Source organism: Bactrocera latifrons, unplaced genomic scaffold, assembly GCF_001853355.1.
Source record: "Bactrocera latifrons isolate USDA-ARS-PBARC rearing strain unplaced genomic scaffold, ASM185335v1 scaffold_149, whole genome shotgun sequence".
Lineage (NCBI taxonomy): Eukaryota > Metazoa > Arthropoda > Insecta > Diptera > Tephritidae > Bactrocera > Bactrocera latifrons.
Genome location: NW_017534952.1, coordinates 110172 through 135932, shown reverse-complemented (window position 1 = coordinate 135932; position 25761 = coordinate 110172). Strand labels below are relative to the sequence as shown.

Genomic DNA, 25761 nt, shown 5'->3' with positions numbered 1-25761 from the left:
AAAGGGTGAATATTAAATCAATTGATTCGTCGCTTACCGAGGCGATGACAAATTAGATACTCGATGCATTTTGTGCAACAGCACGTAAATTAACTTAACTCTCAACAAAGCGGATTAATAAAATGTGTTGAAATATCTTCGAAACCATGTGCTGATATTTACCAATCCAACTAAACGCATATGGAAGTGTGTATATTCTGACGAAGCTCTACCCCATTTACCTTGTAACCATATATAATATTTTAAGATGGTTGGTTATAGGGGAAAAAAGGGAGTTTACGCAAAATGTCCTTGAATAGCGATATATGTAATAAAACTTGTGCTGATATAAAATGTCGCGTTATTTGTCGTAGAAGTCATTATGCGAATCCGTGACATGTATCAAAGTAACATTTACTTCTCTTTTGGTATTAAAATTGTTTACATGTCTCTTACACCAAGGCGAAATCATTAATAATTCGCCGAAATGCAAAGCGAGACAATATGTTGCAACGTTTTATTAATTGCAAGCGGGAATAAATTTTACACTCTCGCCCGCAGTCATAATACGCCACCACACTACGTTACTGTAGTCGCCTCGTAGCGCTAAAAAGCAAATAAAAATAAGTAAATAAATAAGCAAAAGTGAAAAAATGCAACACAGCACAATTTTTCATAAATTTATCGCCAATGAAAGGATCTGCGTGCGAGTGTGGCAATGCAAACAATGCCGCTGGCAAAAAATGAAAGACAGCAGCGGCAGCAACAACAACTAGCATGACGGTTGCAGCGACATTGATCGCACTTGCAGCGCACAATAATCAGCGTGTTGCAAGTGAAAGTCGCTGTGCGCTACACTGCTGCGGCACTGCGTCGGTGCAACGGCAGCTGTGATGGCCAAGTCAGTTGGGTGCGGACCCTGCACACCGCGGCGCAAAAAGTAGGCGTGTGCCGTACGTTTGTATGTTTTCGTGACATTAATTAATGTGACGATTTCAATTTCATTTATTCGGCGGCAATTGCTGCTGCGATTTCTTAAATTTCAATGGCAACTGCGCAGAGTTGGAACGAAAGCCAAAGGCAACAAGCAAAGCAGTCCACAAGAAGAGCGGATAACTGCCAGATAGCGATTATGTGTACTTCTGTCTGTTGGGGCATGCGTCTGCAGCGAAGATCAATGCTGCAAGTGCAAAATTATGCAATTATCATGTTCCTTTTGCCTCGCTTCAGATTTATTGTATTGCTGTTTACACAGCCTATGTTTATAACGGCAAATCGATTATGTTTTGCAATTCTCTTTTCCACGCAATTATAGCTCTGTTGGCAAAATTTCATCTTAGCAATAAAATTGTGAATTGCAGATGTTTTTTTTTTTTTTTTTTTTTTGCATTTTTGCGTGTTGCATCGCTATTCTTTGATCTCGGAGACACGCCATCTGTTTGCCTATGTTCCTGCTACTGTCGAAAATTGTTTAGATTTATCAATGTTTGCCATAACACATTGTACATATCTATCTAACCTTTGATTTTCCCGATCTAGTGTAAATAATATTGGAATATTTGTGTGCAGTAGCATTGTGTGGCAATGCTCTTATAATAATTTTGTACATAAGGCTATAAGAGCATTGAAATTTATTTCGGAATAATTCCAAATATCTTTTCCTTCTCTTTAAAACTAAAGCATGAACTGGAAATTTGGAGGGCCCTGCAAGTATGTTCCATCTTATTCCCTTTTGTAACTTTTCATAAAGATTTGTTGCAATAGAATATTATATTGCATGAAAAATTCATAGCACACATAACAATATTTGCATGTGCAACATTAAAATTGGCGATTTTGAATTATTAGTCCATTAGACATTAGATTTTATTCAAAATCGAATGTGTTCAGCGATATTTCAAATTCTAAGATACTATATATCTGTACTCATTTCTTATTTTTATCAAAAATTACAAAAAAATTTCTCATCTTCGTTATTACAAGTCTTTCCGCATGCGATTTTTTCTTATAGCTTAGTTTTTCATAATTCTTGTTATAGACCAAGCTCTTCTTTCGTACTATTTTCTTATGAATGCATCTTTAATTTTCAGGCACGTTTCTGGGTTCAGGTGATCGATGAACTACGGCGCGGTGTTCGTCTGAAGAAAAACAATTATTCCCGCACACCCATCGAGTACGAGTTGACTCCGTATGAGATACTCATGGAGGACATACGATCCAAGTAAGTGAAGCTTGCAGATACTGACTCAGTCAAGAATCAAGAATTTATGCAGGTTACTGAGCATACGATATGCCATTTTTCTCTTATTCCCTTCGCTTGTTCCTCTCCGTCACAAATTTATCTCTATCGCACTTTGTAACATTAACTTTAATATTTATATATTTCTCCTATTCGTAGAAAGTACCAGCTGCGCAAAGTGATGGTGAACGGTGATATTCCGCCACGCGTGAAGAAAGATGCCCACGCCATGATATTGGAGTTCATCAGGTCACGGCCGCCACTCAAAAAGGTATGCCCCACCACACTCAAACATAGATACAATACCCTTTTCCCCGGATAATGACGATCATCTCCGCTTCTCGCGTGCATCGCACACAGTTTCACTCCTCATTTCGGCACAGTTGTGGTTTTGGGATTTTATTAGTTTTATAAGCGCTGTTTGCCTTGGTGAAGTTTTACCTTCGAAAAGTTTGCCAACTTCTTTGCTTTGTTTCAACTTTGTTGTTGGTTTTTGGAAAAGTGTTAAGTAGGCAATTTTCATTACACGTTCCTGTGGTAATTGTTAATAATCACACTGGCGAAAGAGTAGCAGTAAAACCATTTGAGTGGGAAGGTTTCCTACCAAGATTGTAATTTATCTGCGAAAAAACAACTACAAAAAGCCATCAAACGGTGTAAAGGCGCTTTTACGCCTTAATTGAAGGTCTTTTGTTTTAGCAAATTAAAAATATACTCTCAAAAACCATGTTAAGTTCATATATATTTATGTATCAACCCTATTGTCTAGGCTACTAGTTGAATTTTCGAAAGTTTTTTCCATATCTGACTTTTACTGTCATTGCAGGCGTCCGAACGTAAACTACCGCCACCCATTAAACGCACACCATCGCCGCGCGAACAACTCATGGACTCGATACGAAAGGGACAAACACTGAAGCACATACAACCGCCAACACCACCCCGACTCAAGGATCGATGTAAGTCAAAATCAAATTACATATGTATATGCCTATAATAACACGTTCCGATCGCCACTTAATTACGAGATTTAGGCTGTTGAGTAAATTATCTCACCAATATCCGAAATTTAACAAGATTTCGCCGTACAAAAACCATGCTTGTTAACCTCGCCGTCGAGGAGATTTGAAACTGATCTAATCAAAATCTCCCAGTGCGATCCTTATTTAGCGCCATCTGTTTGTCAGTAGGGAAATTTATCAAATTATCACAGCTGACTTAAACATTACAAAGAGAGAGAGAAAATATTAAACGATGTAATTTGTGTGTGTTAAAAACAGCTGTTTTATAAATCTTCAACGGCAGTGAGGACAGTGTAGATCAGTTAGTATATTAAATGAAATCTAATCACTTTAAATTTTTGAACGAATAAGAACCACAAACACATGACAAAACATACAAAAGACAAAATAAAGACGCAAATGAAATACAACACTGCTGAATCGGAATTCGACCACTTCCCCGGCTGTACTTAGAAGTATCAATTGAAAGGCTCCTGCAACAAAAAGTGCCTTGCTTGGTAGGACGTATTCGAGCAGCATAAAATATGCCACTTGCTGACAGGGGACGCTTGATTGTCCAACAGCACGCGACAGCGCAGCTCGTCGCACCATGCTCGCTACGGCTTTGTTGCAAGCAATTTGAATTTCATTTGACTACTCGTATTTAGGCGCGGCAAATCGCTCGTTTGTTCAGCAAATGCCAGACATGGGCTGCTACTCTCGGAGTGTACTGCTGCAATTCTATGCGGTTGCGGTCGATCGCTTGCGAAGCATCACTGCGCATGTCATTCTGCACCATTCCATTATGTTCTATTGAATGCCACAGTGCTTACAACTGCATAACGATATCGCAACGTTTTTACATAAGTTTGCATGTGTGTGTTTTGTGCTGCCTGCTGACCACTGCTGATGCGGCCACAAAGTGGCACGATTGGCGGCACCAAACTTGGGCAATGTTTAGCATGATTTAGAATTGCAAAGTGCCGTGGAACGCGCGCCGCTTTGATCAGCGAATTGGCGTTGTTGTACGATTTGTCAGCTGCCAAAAACAGTGTAGCAAGTGAAGGATTTACTGTTGCTGGTGAGAAAGATTAAGGCAATGTCACAAATTTGCATTACTTCAAAAGGTGAACTCGCACGGGGTTTCTGAGGATTGAAGCAATTCAACTGGGAAATTTAGATAGAAATAGGTGAGATTTTCTAGTAATGCATCTTTTGGTGAATATCAACATTAGGGAAACCACAAGTTTCCCATACATTCTTATACTCTCTCTGCTTCAGAAAGATGCTGGGAATGTTTGTCCCTTATTGAGATCAGATTTGCACTTTCAACAAACTTCGCATAGGTTTTAATTCCAGTTTTTGGTGTAATCAGTACCTGAACCTGATTGCAACAACTCTTAATCAATGCTTTTCGAGGTCTCCTCTTTTAAATTCTCTAATTGATGTGGCTGCCAATAAAGGCATATTTTTATACTTGTAAGCTATGAGCTGTGTGGCAACTACGTCCATTTAGCGCTAAAAATTTTAGAACCGCCCTTGTTTTTGTGCATATTTTTAGGCGCGTTGCAATAGATTTCACTATTTCGAATGTGTATGGGCATGAATGTGTCTTTCTTAACAATTTCCTTCTCTCCCCAACAGCAGCGACTTCAGCTGAACAAAAGTTTTTAAGCGAAGCTTTCAAAAGCTTTTTGCTGCTGTTGTAACCATTTGCATCATATTTACTTGTAGATTGCAATTCACTGCGTTTAACAATAGTTTGACTTGTGATAACAACTTGTCACTAACGAAGTGTCAGCCACGAATGAAGCAACAGCATCTTGCTGAATGTTAAGTTTTTTCGTGTGGTAAAATTTCGTTTTTGGAAATGTTTGGTGTGTGTGTGGCAATTAACAGGTATCTTTTTATGAAATTAGCATCCTGCCTCAGTGTGTAATAAGTATTTGGCTTTAAAGTAGCAGTCCGAAAAAAACTAAGTAATGAAGATGATATTGCTTGATATTTTGAACAAGCTTAAATCTATATTTGTATAAGGACGCTGGTGATTTCCTTTTTTTTTTGTTTTTAGTTATAGTAAATTCCATAAGTTTAGAAATAAAATATTCACTGCGTTTAAATGTTATATATTATGTATGTACAGCAACAATTCTGCTGGGCGTCACGCTCCTCTGACCAAAATAACAGACCGACAAATGCCAGTAGAAATTCAAAATGTCACTCGAGTGTGAATTAATTTTTGTATGCGACGAGTAGTGGATAAGGAAATATGTTTCAGCATAAGTGTACTCTTTAACCGACTTTCTTTAAGAAACTTACCACTCGCCCCCTGGGTTAATGATGCAACTCTGGTAAAGAACTAACTATGTTGCTTTCCTAACTTGCAGATCATTATTTTCGCTATATTTTGTGCGAGGGTTATGTATGTATGTATGTATGTTTCAGTTTAGCATGATTGTTCAGTTAGCATAATGCCAACGAGTAATATAATGGTTGCACAATCAAATAAACGGACATAATACGATGTGTAATTAACACACTCACTTCATAGCGCCACTTGCCCACAGAGCGTAGTGTCACACGGACGTAGTCTGTGAGTATTTGGTTGGATATATGGACAATGTAAAACTAAGTTTACATAAGGGTGCACACACATTCACTGTGTGATTTACTGGTTGCAGTAGAGTCAATTATCCCTTTATCGCTGACGTCATGAACTCGCTCACCTACATAAATCGCTTCAGCGTAAATGCATTTTAATTTCTTGCTAAGCTTTCAAATGTGACGTCAATATTAAGCTCCGTGTTGCATACCACAAGCTTGGAATTGCTTCTACTTCGCAACCCTTACTGCTGAGCTTTCTGCCTTACTAGTGTGAGCTGTGGCAGTGCGCTTGTGCAATAACAGTCGGAACAAGGTGGCATTTTATGCTCAAAGCTTGCGCTCACTGCACCCAGTAGTCACTTCTTGAGTGCATACCAAACATGCGACTGTTCCACACAGAGACATCGGCAGAAGCATAGATTCGTCTTTAACACTTTAGAGAGCTCTCTTTAAAGATTGCTTCAAATAAAATCGAATTAAGAATTGTAGCTTTTCTTCAAGAATTGATTTTATGCGTGAGACAAAAAAGTAACATAGCAGTTGGTAGGGTGTGCACCCCATTGTTAATCACTGTCCCCCTTTTAACGTCTATCGAGTTCATTGTGGATTTTTATAACCGTATGTGGATAACTGTGCGCTCAAGCACAGGCAACAGAGCGCGTTGAACAACCACCATTGGTTATGGTGAGCATAAATGTAGGCAAGGTGAAAATGGAACGGCAACATCAGCCAGCTGCAAGTAGCTCCCGCTGGCTTTTGGTTGGCTGCCGTGCGAACACGAATTTCAGTTTGATGTCGGACTTTCTGCGAAATGGTGCGTGAAACGGAATCTAAAATATCAACAAAATAAGTAGTAACGTGACGCGAACACCAGTGCTAACGGGAAAGGTGTTGTGCACTCTGTGTGGCGTGTAGTTGGTGGCATGTACAATATTTTCATAAAGCCCACCATATAGTGATGAATTGCATAAATATATATGTACATTTGCATTAATTTGCGCATATGAGGATGTGCGTCACCCAGCGGTGAGTGTGGCAAGTGATGGTCAACATTAAATGTATCGCAAGCGGAGCGAGCGTCCACAGTTCGCTCTATGGCTCTATGTCATTTGGAAATCGTATTCCATGCATCTGCACCGCAGCATATGACACTTATTTAGCTGAGGGAAGTCGCGTGAAGTGAGAGGAAAGGACACTTCTAAAGGTCTTCTCGTAATTTATAAATATGAAAAGCCTTTTTCATTGCGAAAGTGACCTTAAACAGCATAACACACCCAACAACAAAGGTGGCTCTCCCTACATTTGACATGCCATAATCACTAGCCCGATAGCAAACCAACCAACTGAGCTACATACTGGCTGCAGAGCTTGCATGCCATTGTGGGTTGTAAAGTGTACAAAGGCGTAAAAATAACTTAAGGTTTATGCAGAGTATTTATGTAGCTACATATGAACCTCGTAGCGCCAAAGCCAAGGCTACGAAGCCTCCGATGAGCTAACTTAATTTATTTAATATTAAAATGGTCTCAAAAATTATAGCTTAATGATGTGGACAGTCTTTAAAGAACAGTCTCAGCTCTTCCATTTGCTTAACTTTCCAAAAGGCTTAACTTTCCTTAAGGCAACAAAAGTATGCCAAACAGTAGGAATGGTTCGTGCGCCTTGAACTATACATTGAGAAAATTAAAATTCAATTGCCACTCGGGAAGCCAAAGCGTTGTTTCAGTGAAAGTTTCAGCATAATTACCGTATTCTTAAATTCAAGTATTCTCACTCTGTTCGCTGTGTTGCACTCGAATTGCATTCATACACACACACATACACATGCAGATATGATTTAGCATCCTTCGCAATGACACTCTCGCCGTGGCAATTTGTTTACTACAACCACTTAGTGTTATCATCATTGTTGTTGTGCATTATTATTGCCACAACTCTTAACTTAATCGCAACTCTTAATGCTGGAACGAGTAGCTCATAAAGCAGACGGCACACCTCCCACGCGACGCTCCACTCCGCCCCAGGAAAGTGTTATATCCTTCGTTTGTGCACTTCGCCAATTCGCGTTGACACTCACCAATCCCCGCTGTGCGTTTCAGCTTTGGATCGATAGCAAGCGGAAAGCGCTCATGCTCGCGAGCGGCATAAAAGTGTCTGTGAGCGCATAAGGGAAGCTTGTGCGCCCTCCGTGCAACAAACGTGCGAATGGAACATTGTGGCAATGAAACACCCCAGTGTGACACAGCGAAAAGTGACGAGGCGCACAAACATGTGATGAAGCGATTAATACTCGTTTCAAATTAGCAGTGAAAGGACGGCTGTGAGTTGTGGCAAGGCGCTCGATAATTGAGTTGAAGGAAAATGCTAGTGTTTTATAATAAGAATAGTGCAATAAAGAATAGTGAAATTAACAGTTAAATAATGAAAATGATATATGCCTAAGCAAATGCTGATTGAAATGCGCAGAGCGTTCTTATAACGGTATCCACAACAAGTGCAATAAATCATAAGTAATTAAATGTGTTCCATTTCCAATGAGTGCTAAAGTGCCAAATGTCAAAAAGCAGCATCAGCAGCAACAGCAACAGCAACAAAAGCAAACAAAACCGAAAAGCTCGCAGCCTAAGAACAACAAATCCAGCAGTAGCAGCAACAACAGCACAATCGCAACAACAACAAAAGCAGCAACGCACAAAAGTAGCAGCAGAACAACAAAGATGACAACAACCAGCGGCTTTGTTGCACCCAGCACAGCGGCCATGTCCGCTTCCGCTGGCGCCGATTTAAATCACACAGCAACGGAAGCCAAAGAGGTGGAGGCGGTGGACGTGGCCAGTGACGCTTTGTATTGCGGTAGCAGCGCGCAAGAAACGCAAAAACAAAAGCAGCAGCAGGAGACGGATGAGCCGCAGCCGCCGCCTAGAGCAGCGCCGCGCGGTAATCCGCCAACGCCGAAGCCCCGCTCAGGTAAGGCTTACGGTCGGCTGCAGGTGGACTGTTCACTAAGTGACCTGGTTTTGTCGCTGCATTATAGTTGAGAGTGCCGTGTGATGCTTCCCCTCAATGTCCAATACACCTCTCTGCAATAACTGGGGCAATGCACTGCTTTCAATCCTAAGAGTTGAGAGCTTTCTTATTTTCTTAAATATTTATTTTATTGTCGAAATTTAGACGGGGAGTCCTGCGAAGGTAAGCTTCCCAGTTGTCGATTTCTTGGGCGGTGGGGCATGCAACTTTACGTTTCCTGAACACAATGTGGTGCCTACGAAGGATTGCGTGCAACAATGAGTCCGCTGGCAACGCTAAAGAATACCCATATGCACCACTTACTTGGTTGCAAACACGTACATGCCTACATAAGTGCGCGAGTACAGGGTAAATACTTTGGTAAATATATCCTATTGAGTATAAAACAAAAGATATGAATGTAGCAAGTCCATGCGACCCATATTCTTGGTTCCCATGGCAAGGGGCCAAATAAACCAACACACCTCCACCAAGTGGCAGTACGCAGTGTGTGCTGTACGCTGGAAGAGCGCACTCGGTTCTTGAACAGTTAACTGTGGCCATAAGTATGTACATATGTACACTTGTATATATGTATGCACATATATTTGTACGTAAATAAGTAGGTGAATATTCCTTTTACTATAAAAGCGCTATCCGCCTTCAGCCCCCTCCGCTCTCCTCACGTAGTTCCGAATGTCGCTTTGTTCGAAAGCGTGTTGCAAGTTGCTGTGGGCAAAGTGTTAGTCCAAATCATTAAAATTGCATGTTACCGCATTGTGCTCGTGTAAGCTTTTAAGCGCTTAAGCAGTACGCTGCAGGGACTGAGTGAGGCATGCTAAGTAATCGCGCGTAAGTGCAACAGCACAGCTCCTCAATATTCTTTTAGAATTTTTCAATTGACACTTTTAGTTGAATTTTGCGCTAAATGCTTGCTTCCTATGTGCTAATCTGTGTGTGTGTGTGTGTGTGTGTGTGTGCCTTCGTAAGCTTTGTGGGCGTCGATGGGACGGATGATTTGTGGCTGCCGTGAATGCGTATCGATTTTTAATTAATGTGGGTTATTCACCACTTAACAGGGACTGACATACATACATACATACTACCTGTGCGCTATTCGAGCTCTTTAATTAGGCGCCGACTAATATTCTCTCATATTACGATTTTGTTTGTTCGCCGCTTGCCTTGTGATCAGTTTGTGTCACACTGAAAAATAGCTTTGCCACACTGAAAAATAACTTTGGAAAATGTGTATGAATGTTGCACGTACATATATGTATGTGACCGCTGTCTACTCACATTATTGCTCTAGATACCAGGCCCTTTACTTATTACTGCTTTTCTGTTTCTCTTTGCCTAGATTCATTATTTACGCTTAATCTATGTCTATGTATGTCTATTACCAGAGAAAAACTGTCATTCAGTGTGCAAATGTTTCTTACAAACTGTGTAAAACGGGTTCGAAAAGAGTTTTTCTTTTTGTTTTACAAGAATTTGTGGTGCCTAGTTGGATTAATAGACATGTGAACTCATACAAGTACATACTTTTGAATTAACTGAACAATCGGTATTTTGTTACACTTTTTTTGTTTTTGTTTGGGTTGCCTCACGCACTTTTTTGTTACGAAATTTATGTTCTTGTGTGTCGCCTTTGCTGACAGAGCTGGTCATTAAAACGGGAATTGCTTTTTGGAAGCCATGACACTGAACCACTTGATGTTGCAAGTAGATTTTTTTTTAAATTTATGGCAGTGACGAAGAAAATCAACAACTGGCCAGATATTCACCATGCGTCAAATCTTGAACAAGATCCGTGAAAAGAGGAAGGAAGGTACTACCTTCTATAAGAGTGTACAACTGCCGTTAGTTCTGTTTACTTTAGAATAGATTAGCAAGCGAAGTAATGGGTGTCATCAAACAAGCCGTCGCGACTTGGCTTCCACTTTACTGTGGACCGTCATAACTTTGAAGTTATAGGTAATTTCGTCTATCTTGGAACCAGCATCAACACCCACAACAACATCAGCCTCGAAATCCAACGCAGAATATCTCTTGCCAACAGGATGCTACTTCGGACTAAGTAGGCAATTGAGAAGTAAAGTTCTTTACGCATTAGTCACGGCAAATACCGCATTCGATGGAACGATGCACTGTATGAGATATACCAGGACATTGACATAGCTCAACGAATTAAAAGACAGTGGCTACGCTGTCCTGGTCATGTCTGACTGGACGAAAGTATTCGACGCTGTACTTGACGGGGGAAGTAGATGAAGAGGAAGGCCTAAATTCCATTGGAAAGACCATGTGGAGAGGGACCTGGCTTCACTTGGAATCTCTGATTGGCGCCACATAGCAAAAAGAAGAAACGACTAGCGCGCTGTTGTTAATTCGGCTATAACCGATGTATCTGAAATTTTGCACACATCTTTTTCCACCCAGGAATCTGCTCATTCTTTGGAAAGCAAATAGCTTCCATACCATCCGAATTATCAGAATCAACTTGCTTATATGGACTATTTTTTCATTTTATAAGATAACAGCAAGAAATTTAGATTGAATTATTATTTAAAGCAGTAACACAATCTCTGAAGAAATTGATCAGTTCGCATTACTATAGTATATAGGTGCCATAGAAACCCACCAATCAAAACCAAGTTCTTGTAAGAAATCTTTCGTATTTGTCAAAGCTATTTTAGCTTCGGTACAATGGAAATTGACGTTTTTTACTTTTTACAGTTCGGGAAAAACATAACAAGCTTTATGTTTAATTATACTTGATTTCAGCCTTTCTGCTTCTTGATTTGTTTGCGTCACTTATGCGATGATTGCTGAAATTGTTTACTTTTGCTTTTATTTGCAGTGCTCCCACCAACCACAACACTAATGACAACAACAACGTCAGCAACAACACTGAACCATTCATCATCGTCTGCAACATTAAAATCCGCAGCAGCAGTAACAACAACAGCGCCAGCACATGCAACGGTGAATGCACTGAAATTAACGGAGAACTTGGAACCGCATCTGACGCCGCGCTCCAAGCAGCGGCTAATCAAAGTGGATTTCTCGCTGCTGCAGGTACACACACACACATATATATATATGAACACAGTTATACGCTTACCCAAATGCATGCTCGTTCTGCTAGTACTCCTACGCCGTTATGCTGTGGCAGTAGGCCACATTATTTGATAATAAATATTTCAGCGGGAACCGGCGATTATGCAACGCTGAAATTGTATAGTTTAGAAAGGCGGTTTGGCTTAATCTGCAAGGCTTGAAATTTGGTTTGAACCAGTAGTTGATTGCATTGAGGCGCCTTCCATAGGCAAGTGCACAGGTGAACACTGACTCGTTGCCACTTGAAGGGCTGCGCTCCCACGCACAGGCATGAAAACACATACATACAAACATGCATGTACAATAACGGCACAGCGTGGAGTTGCAAAATAATGATGGTTTCGTGACATAAATTACCTAAATTTTTTTCTTGCTTCTGGCTTAGCTAAACGCTGGCCCACTTCAACGCTAGATGTACCACAAAAACATATCTCATATGTACAAATGTATGTACGTGCATACTTAACGTTGACTTTTGTAAAATTGCAGTTGACCTCGTGCGCCTGCCAGTGGTCCTGCACGCAATACTACTTGCTGCACATGTGGAAGTAAACTCATTGCCAAACTCAAACAAAATCGGAAAAAACGCCAAACAGCAATAAACATAAACTTCGATAAACATTTCAAGAAAATATGCGCAAAATTCACTGCAAGTTCAGTCCAAGTCGAACCCTCAATGCAAATACATACAGGTAACAGCTGAGAAATTCTTTTTGCCTGCAAAAACCAGAGAAAACACATTAAATCCCTTTCTTACGTACTTACGAACTTATGTGCATACATGTGTACATACATACATACATACATACATACATATGTGCAATCCATGACCCAAAACCAAAGCACACGCTTAGTTGGCTATCGCTTCCAGTTCAAACTGTCAATGGCCACCATTTTGCGGCTTTGGAAAATTATTGGCGGCAACTGCCAAAAGAAAGAAAGCATCGAATGGCAGTGAAAGGGAGTGGAGGTCTATGCTAAGCGGTCAAATCGAAAGTCTTTGGCATTGACCGCGCAAATAATACGCAGTGACAGTTTGAAAAATAATTATGAGAGACGCGATTCTCCTTCAAAACAAATGCTGAAGCGAATAGCTGTGGTCCACAGTAATAACACAGTAGTAATTTTTAAATTTATTTGTATTATTTATTTTCAAAGGTAAACATAACCGCAATAATTAAAAAAAAAAAGAGATAAATTAACTACTTCCTTCAAAACTTCTGTGTTCCTGTTCGGTATGCGCCTTTTAGGCAGCTCTTTATTTCACCTCTGCAGGAACTGCGCTAGGCTTGCATTTTCTTCAAGCCACCCACCAGTCGCCAGACACATTTGTCCACAAACCAGCCATAATTAATTAAGCTAATTTTTCCTGCAAATATTTTTTTCCGAAAGTTCAACGCAATGCGAAGCCATTCAAACATATTAAATCGGAAAAAAATCCTCATCTATGTCTGTCACACACACCCAATCGCCCACCGTTATTCGCGGTGGCGCATGGCAACGCCCAATGAAATCAAATACAATATACTCACTTCACTATGCGGACCTAGGGATTATCCTTGGGTGAATGTCCTGCCAGCTCACTACATCGCCAGACAACAAAAACACTCATTTAACTAAGGAATACTCATATAGGAATTTCTAAAAGCTATTTTTAATATTTATATTTCATATGTATCCTCTCTCCCTCCACACGCAGGACGATGACAATTTCTTTGATGAGCCGTCGTCAACTGTCAGATACGGCAACTGTCACAGCGCACATGTCGGGATCTGCTCGCAGCCACAAATGCCTCCCTACCCGATCGGCGGCTATATGACGCTGGGTGCTGGCTATGGTGGGCCAGCGAGCGCCGTGTCCAATGCCAACGTGAAAGCACACGGACCAACAGCGCAGTTGCCGTCAGCGCTGACTTCGCGGGTGCTACGACGAACAAGTAAGTTCTGGTGATTCGGTTACAATTATGTATGTGTGTGTGTGTGTGTGTGTGGTGAATTTAGAATTTTGGAATGTGGTATTTCGAGTGTGGTCGTCGTGGTAAGTAAGGCATAAGAGCAAACCGGCATGGTTTTAGGTGCTTGTTAGAGTGCTGCATACTTTTGGGAGCGCATCGCGGTTCGGAATACACTCACGCTGTTCTAAATTGGAATTAACTTGTAATTATGTTTGTTGTCTGATTGATTGGCATATGATTTCTTATTTGCTTTATATTAGTTTGGTTTTACATATGTATATATTTTTGTTTATTTTATTTTATTTTCTAATGGATTTTTATTATTGTTTCTACTTTTCTTTTCTCCCACTTTTTTGCGATGGATTTACACTTTTAACTTACGAATATTGGTTAATGTGTTTTATTGAAAAATTATAATAATAATAATTTGTTGTTTTTGCTTTCGGTATGTTTAAAGGTATTTGATTGGTTTTTATTTGAACTAAAATGCAATGTACACCATAATTATTTATTATACTTCATTTGTTGTTATTATGAGCACAAAGAACAAAAACAAATCGCCTATAAGAGAAATTGGAGATATGCTCTTCTTGCTCAATAGCGCGGTTGTTAAAAAAAAAAAATATAATTCGCTTACTAAAAAAATGGCGGTGAAGGTTAAGAGCTCAATACTTAGTATTTGTAAACATTCAGCAATCCTTAAATTTAATGAAATTTCCAGTAGTGTTGATTGGACCAAGCTCAACAACTTGACCATGAGCCTCCCGTTAATCACTAGATACACCAAAAAACTCGAATAAGTATTTGTTATGCAATAATTTAGAACTAAGAAGAAATAAAATACTGTAAAAATATTCCTTAAGTTTGTAATGTATATAAATTTGTAGTTGTGCATGTTAGTTTATGCCGTTATTGGAAGTTGTATGTAGAACCGCCTCCCTATAGACCTTTTCCGACTCTTTAATATAGTGAAGTTGCCTTTTTGTTCGAGCATTATCCATTAGAAATTCTGAAAAAGTTTAATTCAAAAACTCTAAAAGTTAAAATATTTTGAGCGTTTTCCTCTCTCAAGACAAAACCACTAAAAACCATTTCCATTGTGTTCTCCTCTTTACAATCAAATGCGCTTTAAATAATGTAAATGAATATTGAAAATAATTAAAATCGCAAAAATTGCCTAAATGGAAAATTTTACTGTAAAATCCACCCAAACGCGCCGTAATGTATGCAATGAAACATTCGTGCAGAGGACTCGTACACCGAGGATGAGTACCATAGGTTCTTCGACAACGCGCTGGAATGTAAATATGATTATATATCTTCTTCTCTATTCTCTTCTATCTGTAATTCATTCATCTGCGCGATAGCCTTCAAATCATATTCGCTTGACAAACATACACACATATTCAATATTCAAATAAGGCTTCATTAAAAACACTAAACTCTACTCTAACTCGGGAATATATACATATGCGTCCATTTAAATATATTCTTAAATAGTTTAGATTGGCTCTTCTAATATTCCTAAGCAATATCGCCTGCGAATCGTATACATACATATGTTCATATCTCTAGTTTAAGCCCATTTCTGTACGCGTGTTTGCATAAAAATTCATGTATTTACACATATACATACATACAGATGTGTGTGTATTTGCTTTACCAGTTATTGTCATGCCATTCATTCGCTTCGTTCGTGCTTCATTCGGTCGTGACTCATTCTACATATGCGTAGACCTCCGTTAAGCGCCTAAAATGCCACAACGAACTTATGCAAATATGCATTTGGACAAACCTTAGTCTGTAAATAAAAATATCCGGTCTTTTTTGTGAATTCACGCACATTCTGCAAGAGTAATTCTTGTGATTTGGTCCTACAGAAAAGAAAAGAAACCCAATTGAACTCATTTGCTCATCTTTCGCCGTCACTTTCATTGTTTCTCTGTGTTATTTGTATTTCACTTTTAGTTAATGACACTAGATTTCGATTTGTTTGCATGGTACCCTCGTGTAATTGTATATAAAGCATATCTGTTTTGTGTGAACTTCAAAAAAGAATTTGGGTTTCCAACGAAAATGCCGAATATTCTTAAAAATTAAATTTCATTGATTGATTAAATGTCCAAAAACTGGCGCTCGCTCAATCCATATTTATTTATTTTTATATTTTTCGTTTCTTACGCGGTCGTTGACTGAACTTTTGCAGACTCCAGCAGGCTTGCCGAAACCTACATCCATCACTCATTTTCACCACTTAGATCAAAGAAATGTCATTTCAGCTCTTTCTAACCTCCCTATTACTAAACACTAATCGACAAACACTCACAAAAATATATTGTATTCATTATGGTACTTAAACTTTGATTTACATTGCTCACACTTTTAACGCTTACTTTACTCACACGAAGGCCTCGCATTATCGCCCTTCCTACTTATAACTGTATTTGATCCGATTTCTTATTGCCTTTTGACAGCTTACGATCTCGCCACACAATGCGAGTCGAGACGCGCCTCGTTACGTCGCCACACGATCGTCGGCTGTCAGAGCAACTTCGACGAGACTCATTCCATGCCGCCATCGAGGCCCGAATCACGGCAGTCGGATGTGAGTTCTGTCGCTGCTCCGGGCGACGGCGCAGACACAGTTGCTGGCACAACCAAACAGGTAAGCAGCGCAAATATTTGTATTTTCCATTATGGTTATTAAGGAACATCCGTTGATCACTTCAGCTACACAACAATTACAATCAAAAGCAACAACAACATCTGAAGCGCTCCCAAAGTCCTGGTACAGGAGGCAGCCACAGCACACGTGCCGGCGGCGAGAGCAGCGGTTGCAGCCGTTCGTCATCCTCAGTTGGCCCATGGAGCAAGTCCTTTCTTGATGAGAAAACTTGGATCGAACGCGGTGACGATCGTCTCTCGTTGACGCTGGAGGAGATCGTGCACATACGTTCGGTGATGACGAAGGCCGAACTGGAAGGACTGCCTGTGGGTGTGCGTGTCAAGGAGGATGTCGAAAAGCGCAAAGTCTGCTTCCTGTGCCTACGTACACGTTTCTCCATATTCGGGCCTTGGGGCATACAATGCAAATTGTGCCAACGCACGGTCTGTTCCAAATGCTATACGAAGGTAAAGAAAGCATCGTCATCTTTGCTTTTATGAAACTTACTTATAATGTACATTGTAATATTTTAATGCAGATGAGAATACCAACGGAGCATTTCCGCAATGTGCCGCTTGTCCTGATTTCACCCTCATTGCTTGCCAGTCCGGCTGGCTCCAGCACGCCATCACCATCGCATCACGCTCACCACACACACTCGTCTTCGACAGGCAACATATTGGACGAGACATTCCCAAAATCGTTAATTGAGCGTCTGTTGCGTTCCGAGTCAGAGCGTAAGGTAAGCAACTGTCGTTCGGACAGCGTAAGAGCGCCAACTCTTAGAACAAATTGCTTATAAATAAATCATTACAGACTCGCAATACGGTGGGTAGCGCTCCATCATCGCCCAAACACCAAAGATCCAACACCAGTACACCTGGCACCAGCCACATCATGGCCACACGTTCGGGTACCTGTGCTACTGGACAAGCCATCGAGGCGGACGATGCTTCCGCAGTGACGTCTTCTTATAACAGTAATCTAGCAAATGGCTCTAACAGTAATATGTACGCCAATAACAACAAACACATCAACATAATGTCACGCAGCGTGGAGGGACCACGCAGTTTGCCTGCCAACAGTCCTGCGCGCGCGCATTCCAACAGCAGCACTTTGGACCGGAAGTGAGTAACTGGCACAATTAAATGCCACATTATATTCTAATATGTATTTTTGCAGAACGAAATTTTCTCGAGCCTTCACACTCTCCGCTTCGGGCACGCAACTCAGCCAGGAGCAGAAGGAGAATATGCGCGGAGAGCTGGTCACCGTTTGCAACGACTGCAAGGGTCTTGTCATGGAGATCACGCGCTCATCCAAGCAGACGCGCTCCTCAGCGCGCAACCGCGCTCTGCAAAACCTCACGCTCGACCTCTCCCCGGTCTACAAGTGAAAAGGAGCCCCCAGGCGCGGCAACAAGCCGGCCTTGCGAAACACGAACAGGCCGTAATCGCCGAAAACAGCTGAATTTGAAATAAACGCTGTTGTCGCTGCACACGCGGTTGATTATAACTAAGTCCTACTGCACTTCCAAATCACTCTTCCCTTGAAAGCGTAATTTTACATAGACATACGAACACTTTCTGGGCCGACGCCTACTCACGCCGCGCCGGAAAGTGTGCACCACTGTTTGTAAATAAACAACAACTAAGCAATTTATTGAAATGTTCGAACTAAGTTTTTAAACAACAATAAGAAAAGGCGGAGGCAGCGCTCCGTGTTGAAATGTTTGATGAAAATTATTATGTTCCAAGAATGCACCCCACCATTACATTGTAAAAAATAAGAAACTTATTGATGTTCGAAAAAGGTAGATATGTATGTGCAGACCTGCAATTAGCGCGCTTATAAGTGATTAATTTGCTTTTGATTTGAGTCTTGCGCAAGCGTTCTTGGAGGAGTCGCGCTCCGAAACCGCTTACAGCTTCGCGGAGTACGTAGCTAGGCAAGGCGCAACACAAGSCAAGCGCTTTCSCTGTYGACTGCCTTGCGTATTAGTGTATCAACTGTTTGGAACGAAAAYGCAGCGTAAATTTGCTTTAAACTTTGATACGATCGCCAAGTTTCTTTTAGTTAGTTTTATTTATTTATTCAAATTCGTTTGCAAAGCTTTCTTTCTTGTTTTACTTCATAGAATTATAGAATTTAGGCGCGGCGTTGCTGGAACTTTCCCTTCCGTTGCGGTCACACACCGACAATGTTTCTTTTTTTTTATAAATATTTCATTTTGTGATACGGAGGAGTACTCTTTCCACCTTTCTGATTATAATTCTTCAAATTAATACTTTTTACGCACGATTTTCATTGCCCCCCCAAAACATGAAAAATCATGAATATGGTTGTGTGAGAACTTGTACAAAAACAACTGATTTCTATTTGTTATTCGGACTTTCTTTGTGTGTTTTTTTTTTTCATTTTTGTTTTTGTTTTGTGTTTGCATTTTCAATTCATTGAGAATTACATATATTTAACGCTAAGATTATAATTTTTCCTTTTGTTTTGTTTTCCTTTTTTTGACATGACATCTGCTCTTCAAGTAAAACTAATGTTTGTATACACACGTGATAATGCTACGAACACTTACCAATAACTGTACTATTAAAATATTAACCTTAACATTTAGTTTTAAACGTAACAAAAAGGTCAATGCACATTTACCGTTTTCACAACCAAACAATTTAAACATAATTTGTACTATACACTTTATAATATTGATCGCATAATTTAATATACTGCGTTTAGCACACATACACATACATACATATACATAATAATGATGATTGCAAATGGACCAATGTCCCATTACTATTAATATAAACATTACCATTAACTTAAACATATTTATACTTGTATACAAACGTACATACATACGCTATAGTATAGTATAGAACCAACACACACACATACATAAATATATTTTGTCAATCTGCTTAATTTTAGTTAGTAATTTCTACACATGTAATTTATGATAATTATAGTTCATAGTGATCTTACCCCTACTTTCGATTGCATATATTTTTTGTTGTTTTGGAGCACATTTTACGTTTTAAGTATCGATTCAGTTTGGTAAAGCGCCACGACTTCAAGCATAAGATATTATTTGTAAAAATATTAGCAACACACACAACTACATATATAAGCTATATACATATAATAAAAGCTAATAAGCCACAAATGTACAAAGAAATTTAAAAAAAAAAACAATTGTATGAAAGATTGCAGCAAACAGAATGGAACCTTGTGGAGGCTTCAAAGCTCGTTTCGAAAATGTGTGTGTGTAATAATACATTTCGGATATGTTACTTTCACAAATGATATACAAACATAGTTACATTTAACATCGCATCACAGCTGTAACTATTTTCAACTTATTTTTGCAATATTTTCAACACAATTGTTGTTGTTGTTGTAACGGCAGAATTCTGCCGAGTTGACAGTCCTTGGCCGGATAAAAATCCGGGGCCGTTCCGGTTTTCGTAGACCCGACTGTCGTGGGAACGGGGAACGAACGAACACAATTGTCACCACCGCCGCCTTGTTTCCGAAGCGAGATTTGTTGRCCTACAAGCGCCCAATTCTGAAGCGAAAGATTAAGCATTGTAACGCACTCCACTGCTGGTTTATCCAATGTTAAACAAAAAGTAAATKATAAACATATTTTCTGCTTTCTGTACATGCATATGTACAGAGTATCGTTGTATAGTTAATAGGACCCTTGTGCATCTGTAAACTGATGTGCTAAGATGTGGTGGAGAACCAAACCAATATCCAGTGGAAATGCACTTGTTGCTATTAATTCATTTATGTATTATTTGAACACATACATACGCGCAAGCAAGCGTCGAACACATGCAAGCATACATACATATATGYGTGTGTATATACATTATACAAACTAATTTTATAAAGTATCCCCATGGATTAAGTGTTTACAAGAGCAGCAGCACCAAAATAAATTTAAACTAAAGAAATCAAAATAAAAAGATCAACAATTAAAACACAAATGACTTTTGTTTCGTTTTCAGACCCGAACCAGGTTACCAGTAAGTTTTTTTGTTTTTCTTGCTACAGCATACAAAATGAAAGGCTAATATAGTTTTGTGAAACGTTTTGTATTTATTATATTAATATTGGCCAATTCGAGCCAGTCGTTAAATACATTAAGATGTATTCAATTTTTACGCATATATTTTGATAAAAAATATTCTTTATTTACTACTTTTTGTTATTGATGTTCTTTAAATCTAAATCTATTTTCAAATAATTTCAGTTAACACTCTTAAAAAATATGCATCAACATTCACAATGCACACAGTGTTAAAAAAAAAAAAAAGACGAATTCTTTTAAAGGTGGAAAATGTGAATGCGTCATGAATTTCGTACGTCTCATATACTCATGTGACTTAAGGTTACTGCTATTACTTAGACTTTACATATAATTATGCACATAAATATAACATGACCAATTTAGCCAATTGTTAAAAAAAAGTCCTGTTTTATTTTTTTTCAAAGGTTTACTTAAGATCGCCTTTTCTTTTCGTCATTGCGATGTTCGTGTCCGCCACGACGTTTGCGGTTGCCGTGACCGAACTTATTCTTGTTATGGTGGTTTCGTCGACTTTTCATTTGTTCAACAGCCTTAGCCAAATATGTCTTCTCTTCTTCTTCCGAGAGCGTACGCAATACCAGCTCCAAGTCATCGCTCAACTTTAACTACAATCAGCGAGTTAAATTATGTGAACAATATTTTTCTTTGCTTCAAATCACAAACCTACCTTGTTTTCAGTCAATTTCTCGAGGAACTGAGATCCATTATTTTCGTCCGAAAAGCGTATGTGACCTGTTTTGTCGCCTTTGCTATAATCAATATAAGCAATTTCCCAGTTGCCTTCAAYCTTTTCCACAGCCTCACGCAATAATTCGCGGGTAACAACATCTGTACAATTTTCGAAGTACACAACAGTTCCTTTAGGCAGTTGTAACTTTTCTTCTTCTACTTTGGCTTTGCCCTTCTTTGATTTAGACTTTGTCTCTTCTTTTTTATCTTCATAATACTTATCTTGCCATTTGCGTAAAAGTTCCCGTTCCATATAGAGTACCTGCAAATTAATAATATATGTAATTATATTATTAGTTTTTTTTATGTTATAAATTATTTGTTTACCTTTTCCTTCTCGATGAACTCTTGAGCTTGCTCTTTCTTCGCAAATGTTACAAATACGCTGCCTTTGAATTTATATGTTTTGGTGGGTTTATCTAGGTATTTGCGCATGGTAATGTGCAACACCTTTTCATAAGGTGCGAAGAAATCAATCAACTCCGACATGGTGGTTTCCAATGGAAAACCTTTAGCATATGCAGTTCGCGATTGCACTTCTTTACGTTGTTCCTCATTGTGTTCTGGAATAGGACGTTCCGGATGACGGCGAAGCTTTTCCTTATCTTCACTAATTTCAAGTAAACCTTCATCAGACTTTATAAGGGAATCAATGATCTCAACCGGATCGGTACTCAAAGATGATAAACGTTTGAATGTTAATAAGACGGAAAGAGGTACCCAGCCCTCTTCATCTTTGGAGATCTGCTCCAATAAAAATTTATCACGACGCAAATTAGCGTCACTGAAGTAATATTCCACTTGACGTATAATAGCTCGCTCTTGTTTGGTCAGTTGCACATCACCAGCGTTTTCTTCTTCGGAACTATCCTTTTTGGTTTCTTCTGCAACATCGCTTTTTTCCTCTGCGCTGTCTTCTTTAATTTCCGTTGCAGAATCTTTTTTGATTTCATCTRCAGTTATTGTAGGATTTTCAGTCGCTACTTCGTCGGCTTTTTCGGACGCACCATTTTTCACTTCTTCAACGGGAATATCAGCAACATCAGCCATTATGTGTACCTAAAAAATTGATGTTTTGAATTAAATGAATGTGTAATGCATTCAAGATTTGACAAATTTACTTGAAATATATGAAAATTTGATGAAAACTTATTCAAACACGTGTGAGCAAAACACACGTTTCCAGACAAATCACCGCTGAAAGCTACCATAAAGAAATGTCAACGAAATGACAGCTACATTTGTCAGCCGTATTGACAGCTATAATTCATCCAGTATTGGCAAACGACGAAAATAAAATTACGAACAGATTTTCTTGTGGAATTTGCTTACATTTTTGTTACAAACCGTCATCCATCCCTCATTTTTCCTGATTGCGTTCCTTTTTTTTTTTTAATATAGCAGTAACGACGGTTAATAAAAGAAAATCGTCTTTTGCTGAAACATGACAACCGACCGCTGGTGTGCAAATATGAAATAATTGATTGACGRGCAAGACACGGATGAACTTCACTCACACATATCTAAATATTGACCCATTAATTGAAGTAAACATTATAAAATCTGAACATCTTAAATATTTTTAAACACTTAATAAAAGCGCTCCGACTTTCTGAAATCTGTGTACTCATCATACTCATCATACTCTGGCATCTCTCATTGCGAATAATTCGTTGTCAGTACATACATATGTTAATATGTCATTGACTATTTTGTAAACAAAATCACGCGGAAATCGATTTTATAAAATAAAATAATATTCATGTGTAAAAGATGGATAATTCGCAAAAATTTGTTTTACCCTCTCCGAATTTCCATAAAAAAATGGAATCACCTTTAACGGTAAGGCCACACTTTCTCACTCCGTCTGGAATGACCTTGCATGCACGACATCAACCACCGCCAATGTACGGAAAACGGGGTGCCACATATCCTTCAAAATACCTTCAAACGGCAAATAGAAATAAAGTGAGTTTAAAAATTTATTTAAATGTTGAAAAAATAACAGCCTTCAATAGTTTATTAAAGTAGAGGCTGCGCAAACAGAAGCTGTTGAGCCTGAATATTGCGAAGYTTGCGACATGGAGTTACAGTCTAATGATGATCTACGGCGACACAAATTRCAACATGAGAAATGTCCAGTAGATAATTGTAGCTATCGAGGACATCCATCAGTAATGGACAAACACGTTGCAACACTTCACAGTTCTGGTTTATTTGATAAATTTAAAAAGCTTAGCTCGCCCGAAGAAATAGCTGCTTGGCGCGAAGAACGAAAAAGAAAGTGAGAATATTGTGTACTAAAATTAAAAGATAGTTTTTTGTAATAATATTTCTTTATTTTGTAGATATCCCACATTAGAAAACGCTTTAATGAGGCAACGAGCTAGGGAGCAGCGTGAGAAGCGTGGTGAACGTCTTGAAGCCCATTATAGTCGGTTTGGAAAGCACGATGATCGTAAACGGGTGCAGAAAAAACATTGCTCTGAAACGAATGAAAGGAACCCCAATCAGCAACAAAAACTAAAAGGTCAGAATGGTATTGAAAAAAGGAACCGCAACAAAAATAAACGCCGTAAAAAGGAAGAAGTTAAAAAACTCGAGGAGAAAAAGCAAAATGATGTCATAGCAAATATAATGTCAGYTAAAAATACACTTGTGGAAGAAAATATCCAAGAAAATGATATAAGCTGCAATGACGTTATGATATTTAAAGGAACAAGTAAATTGGCCGATTATCATCACGTTAAGCTGAAGAAACCGAAAGAAACAAACGTATTGAGCAGCCTACTTGGAATGTATGGATCGGATGAAGATTCTGAGAATGACTACAGCAATAATGAGATGTATGAAAATGACACAGATAACTTAATTGACGACAAATTAGATAAGACAATTGGCTCTCATACATGTATGATTGATAATGGCCTGTTAATGAAAAATTCCACGAATCTACTCTCAGTTAATTCGTTTAATGTTGAAAAATTGGAAGACACAGAGTCTGGAAATTTCGCAGAGGTRCACTGCAATAAATCGTTGGAAAATATCGATATAGTGAATAATCCCGATACAAGTGAAGCGACCGTAATCGTTACAGAAAAATTCGAAAATGTAAGCGAAAATTCGGTTGATACTGTTCAAAGTTTAAATCCACAAAACGCAGAATTAGTCTGCTCAGATGATGATGCACCGGAAGAAGCGCCAATAGCTCGCTCAACTGATCTGCCAATCTGTACGAAATCTTTACAASCAAATGTGCGAAGAAATGATGGAGCAAGTAAGGATAATAATCAGCAACCCACCAATAGAATTAGAAAAGTGGATCGAGTTGCCAGAATTAACAAGCAACAATCAGGGTTAGATTATCGAAAAGCACGTTTGCGAAAACAAAACACATTGTTGGAAAAACTACTAGAGCCGGACATTCGGCACGAGCGAAATGTGTTATTACAATGCGTGCGTTATGTTTGCGAAAATAACTTTTTCGGTATAGGCGAAAAAAAGATAGTAAACTGACTTATTAATGAAATTGTACAAAATAATGCAACTAAGTTTTATTTTTAATAAATTCTTATAGTAAGTGCTTAACTCAAAGTAATGTAATTATTTATTAAGCGGCCTTAATTTKGAGCTTGTTGCCCCATTTGTGTTGCTCCAGCATTAGACATTCCTGGATTAATAGAATTGTCGTGAGTTTGTTGAAGCTGTTGCTGAGCCATTTGTTGCTGTTGCTGCGCTAACTGTTGTGCATGTTGTTGTTGCCGCTGTTGCTGTTGTTGTCGAGCAGCATGGGTATATTTCGCCTAAAAATATATAAATACGAATTTTTTGATGAACTACATACATACTCTTTAAAAGATCTTACTTTAGATTCTTCTAGCTCACGCACTCTAGAGCGCGCATGTTGTATTCTATGCCAAGCCATTTGTAAAACTTTTGCAGAGGCATATCCAGAACCTTCGTGCGGTTGTCCCGTGGAGACCTGTGTCAAATAATTAATTTGCTCGCTTAATTTTGATTCTACATTGGATAAAGATTTGATAAATTGTTGCGTTTGGGTTTCAGCACTTTTCTGCGAAGATTTTTCCTTGCTAAGTTCCTGCAACGCCTGACCTGAAAAGAAAATTGTTGACTTTSAATGTATGAGGCATTTAATTTAAATAAAAACCTGCACTTTGTAGACACGTTATAATTTCTTGTTCTATTTCATCTAATGCGTGTATTTTGTCTAAGGGATTATGTGCCATTACCACTTTATTTAATAAATAATGTGAACAATTTACAATTATAAAAGTTTTGTATAGCGCCTCAACAAACTGKCTCAGCTGTTCAATTTGACATTTCTCTCC

At 38.9% G+C, this 25761-nt stretch overlaps 4 protein-coding genes across 7 annotated transcripts in view; 2 read left to right on the top strand and 2 right to left on the bottom strand.

The window, feature by feature from the left end:
• The window catches only part of LOC108965794 (protein spire), a 79567-nt gene extending 60250 nt beyond the window's left edge, over positions 1-19317 (top strand). For 3 of the 4 annotated variants that reach the window (XM_018928413.1, XM_018928414.1, XM_018928412.1), the window contains 11 exons: positions 2070-2200; positions 2378-2489; positions 3045-3177; positions 11693-11910; positions 13652-13889; positions 15155-15208; positions 16382-16572; positions 16638-17039; positions 17111-17314; positions 17389-17699; positions 17755-19317. In XM_018928413.1, the coding sequence (XP_018783958.1) occupies positions 2070-2200; positions 2378-2489; positions 3045-3177; positions 11693-11910; positions 13652-13889; positions 15155-15208; positions 16382-16572; positions 16638-17039; positions 17111-17314; positions 17389-17699; positions 17755-17968 (2208 nt within the window). In that variant the 3' untranslated portion in view covers positions 17969-19317. The remainder of the gene's footprint in view (positions 1-2069; positions 2201-2377; positions 2490-3044; positions 3178-11692; positions 11911-13651; positions 13890-15154; positions 15209-16381; positions 16573-16637; positions 17040-17110; positions 17315-17388; positions 17700-17754) is intronic. The other variant, XM_018928415.1, reaches the window with a different exon arrangement.
• A 1447-nt stretch (positions 19318-20764) lies between these two features.
• Positions 20765-22639, bottom strand: LOC108965793 (la protein homolog). The gene is made up of 4 exons (XM_018928410.1): positions 22534-22639; positions 21740-22471; positions 21351-21674; positions 20765-21288 (listed from the first exon to the last, which is right to left on the bottom strand). The coding sequence occupies exons 1-4, from the start codon at positions 22621-22623 to the stop codon at positions 21094-21096; spliced, it is 1341 nt and encodes a 446-aa protein (XP_018783955.1). The 5' UTR covers positions 22624-22639; the 3' UTR covers positions 20765-21093.
• A 488-nt stretch (positions 22640-23127) lies between these two features.
• On the top strand, positions 23128-25006 carry LOC108965789 (nuclear fragile X mental retardation-interacting protein 1). Its single transcript, XM_018928407.1, has 3 exons — positions 23128-23380; positions 23431-23696; positions 23761-25006. Exons 1-3 carry the CDS (start codon positions 23186-23188, stop codon positions 24926-24928), a joined length of 1629 nt encoding a protein of 542 aa, XP_018783952.1. The 5' UTR covers positions 23128-23185; the 3' UTR covers positions 24929-25006.
• On the bottom strand, positions 24930-25758 carry LOC108965792 (mediator of RNA polymerase II transcription subunit 11). Its single transcript, XM_018928409.1, has 3 exons — positions 25581-25758; positions 25278-25525; positions 24930-25215 (listed from the first exon to the last, which is right to left on the bottom strand). Exons 1-3 carry the CDS (start codon positions 25657-25659, stop codon positions 25033-25035), a joined length of 510 nt encoding a protein of 169 aa, XP_018783954.1. The 5' UTR covers positions 25660-25758; the 3' UTR covers positions 24930-25032.
• Between the last annotated feature and the right edge of the window lie 3 nt (positions 25759-25761).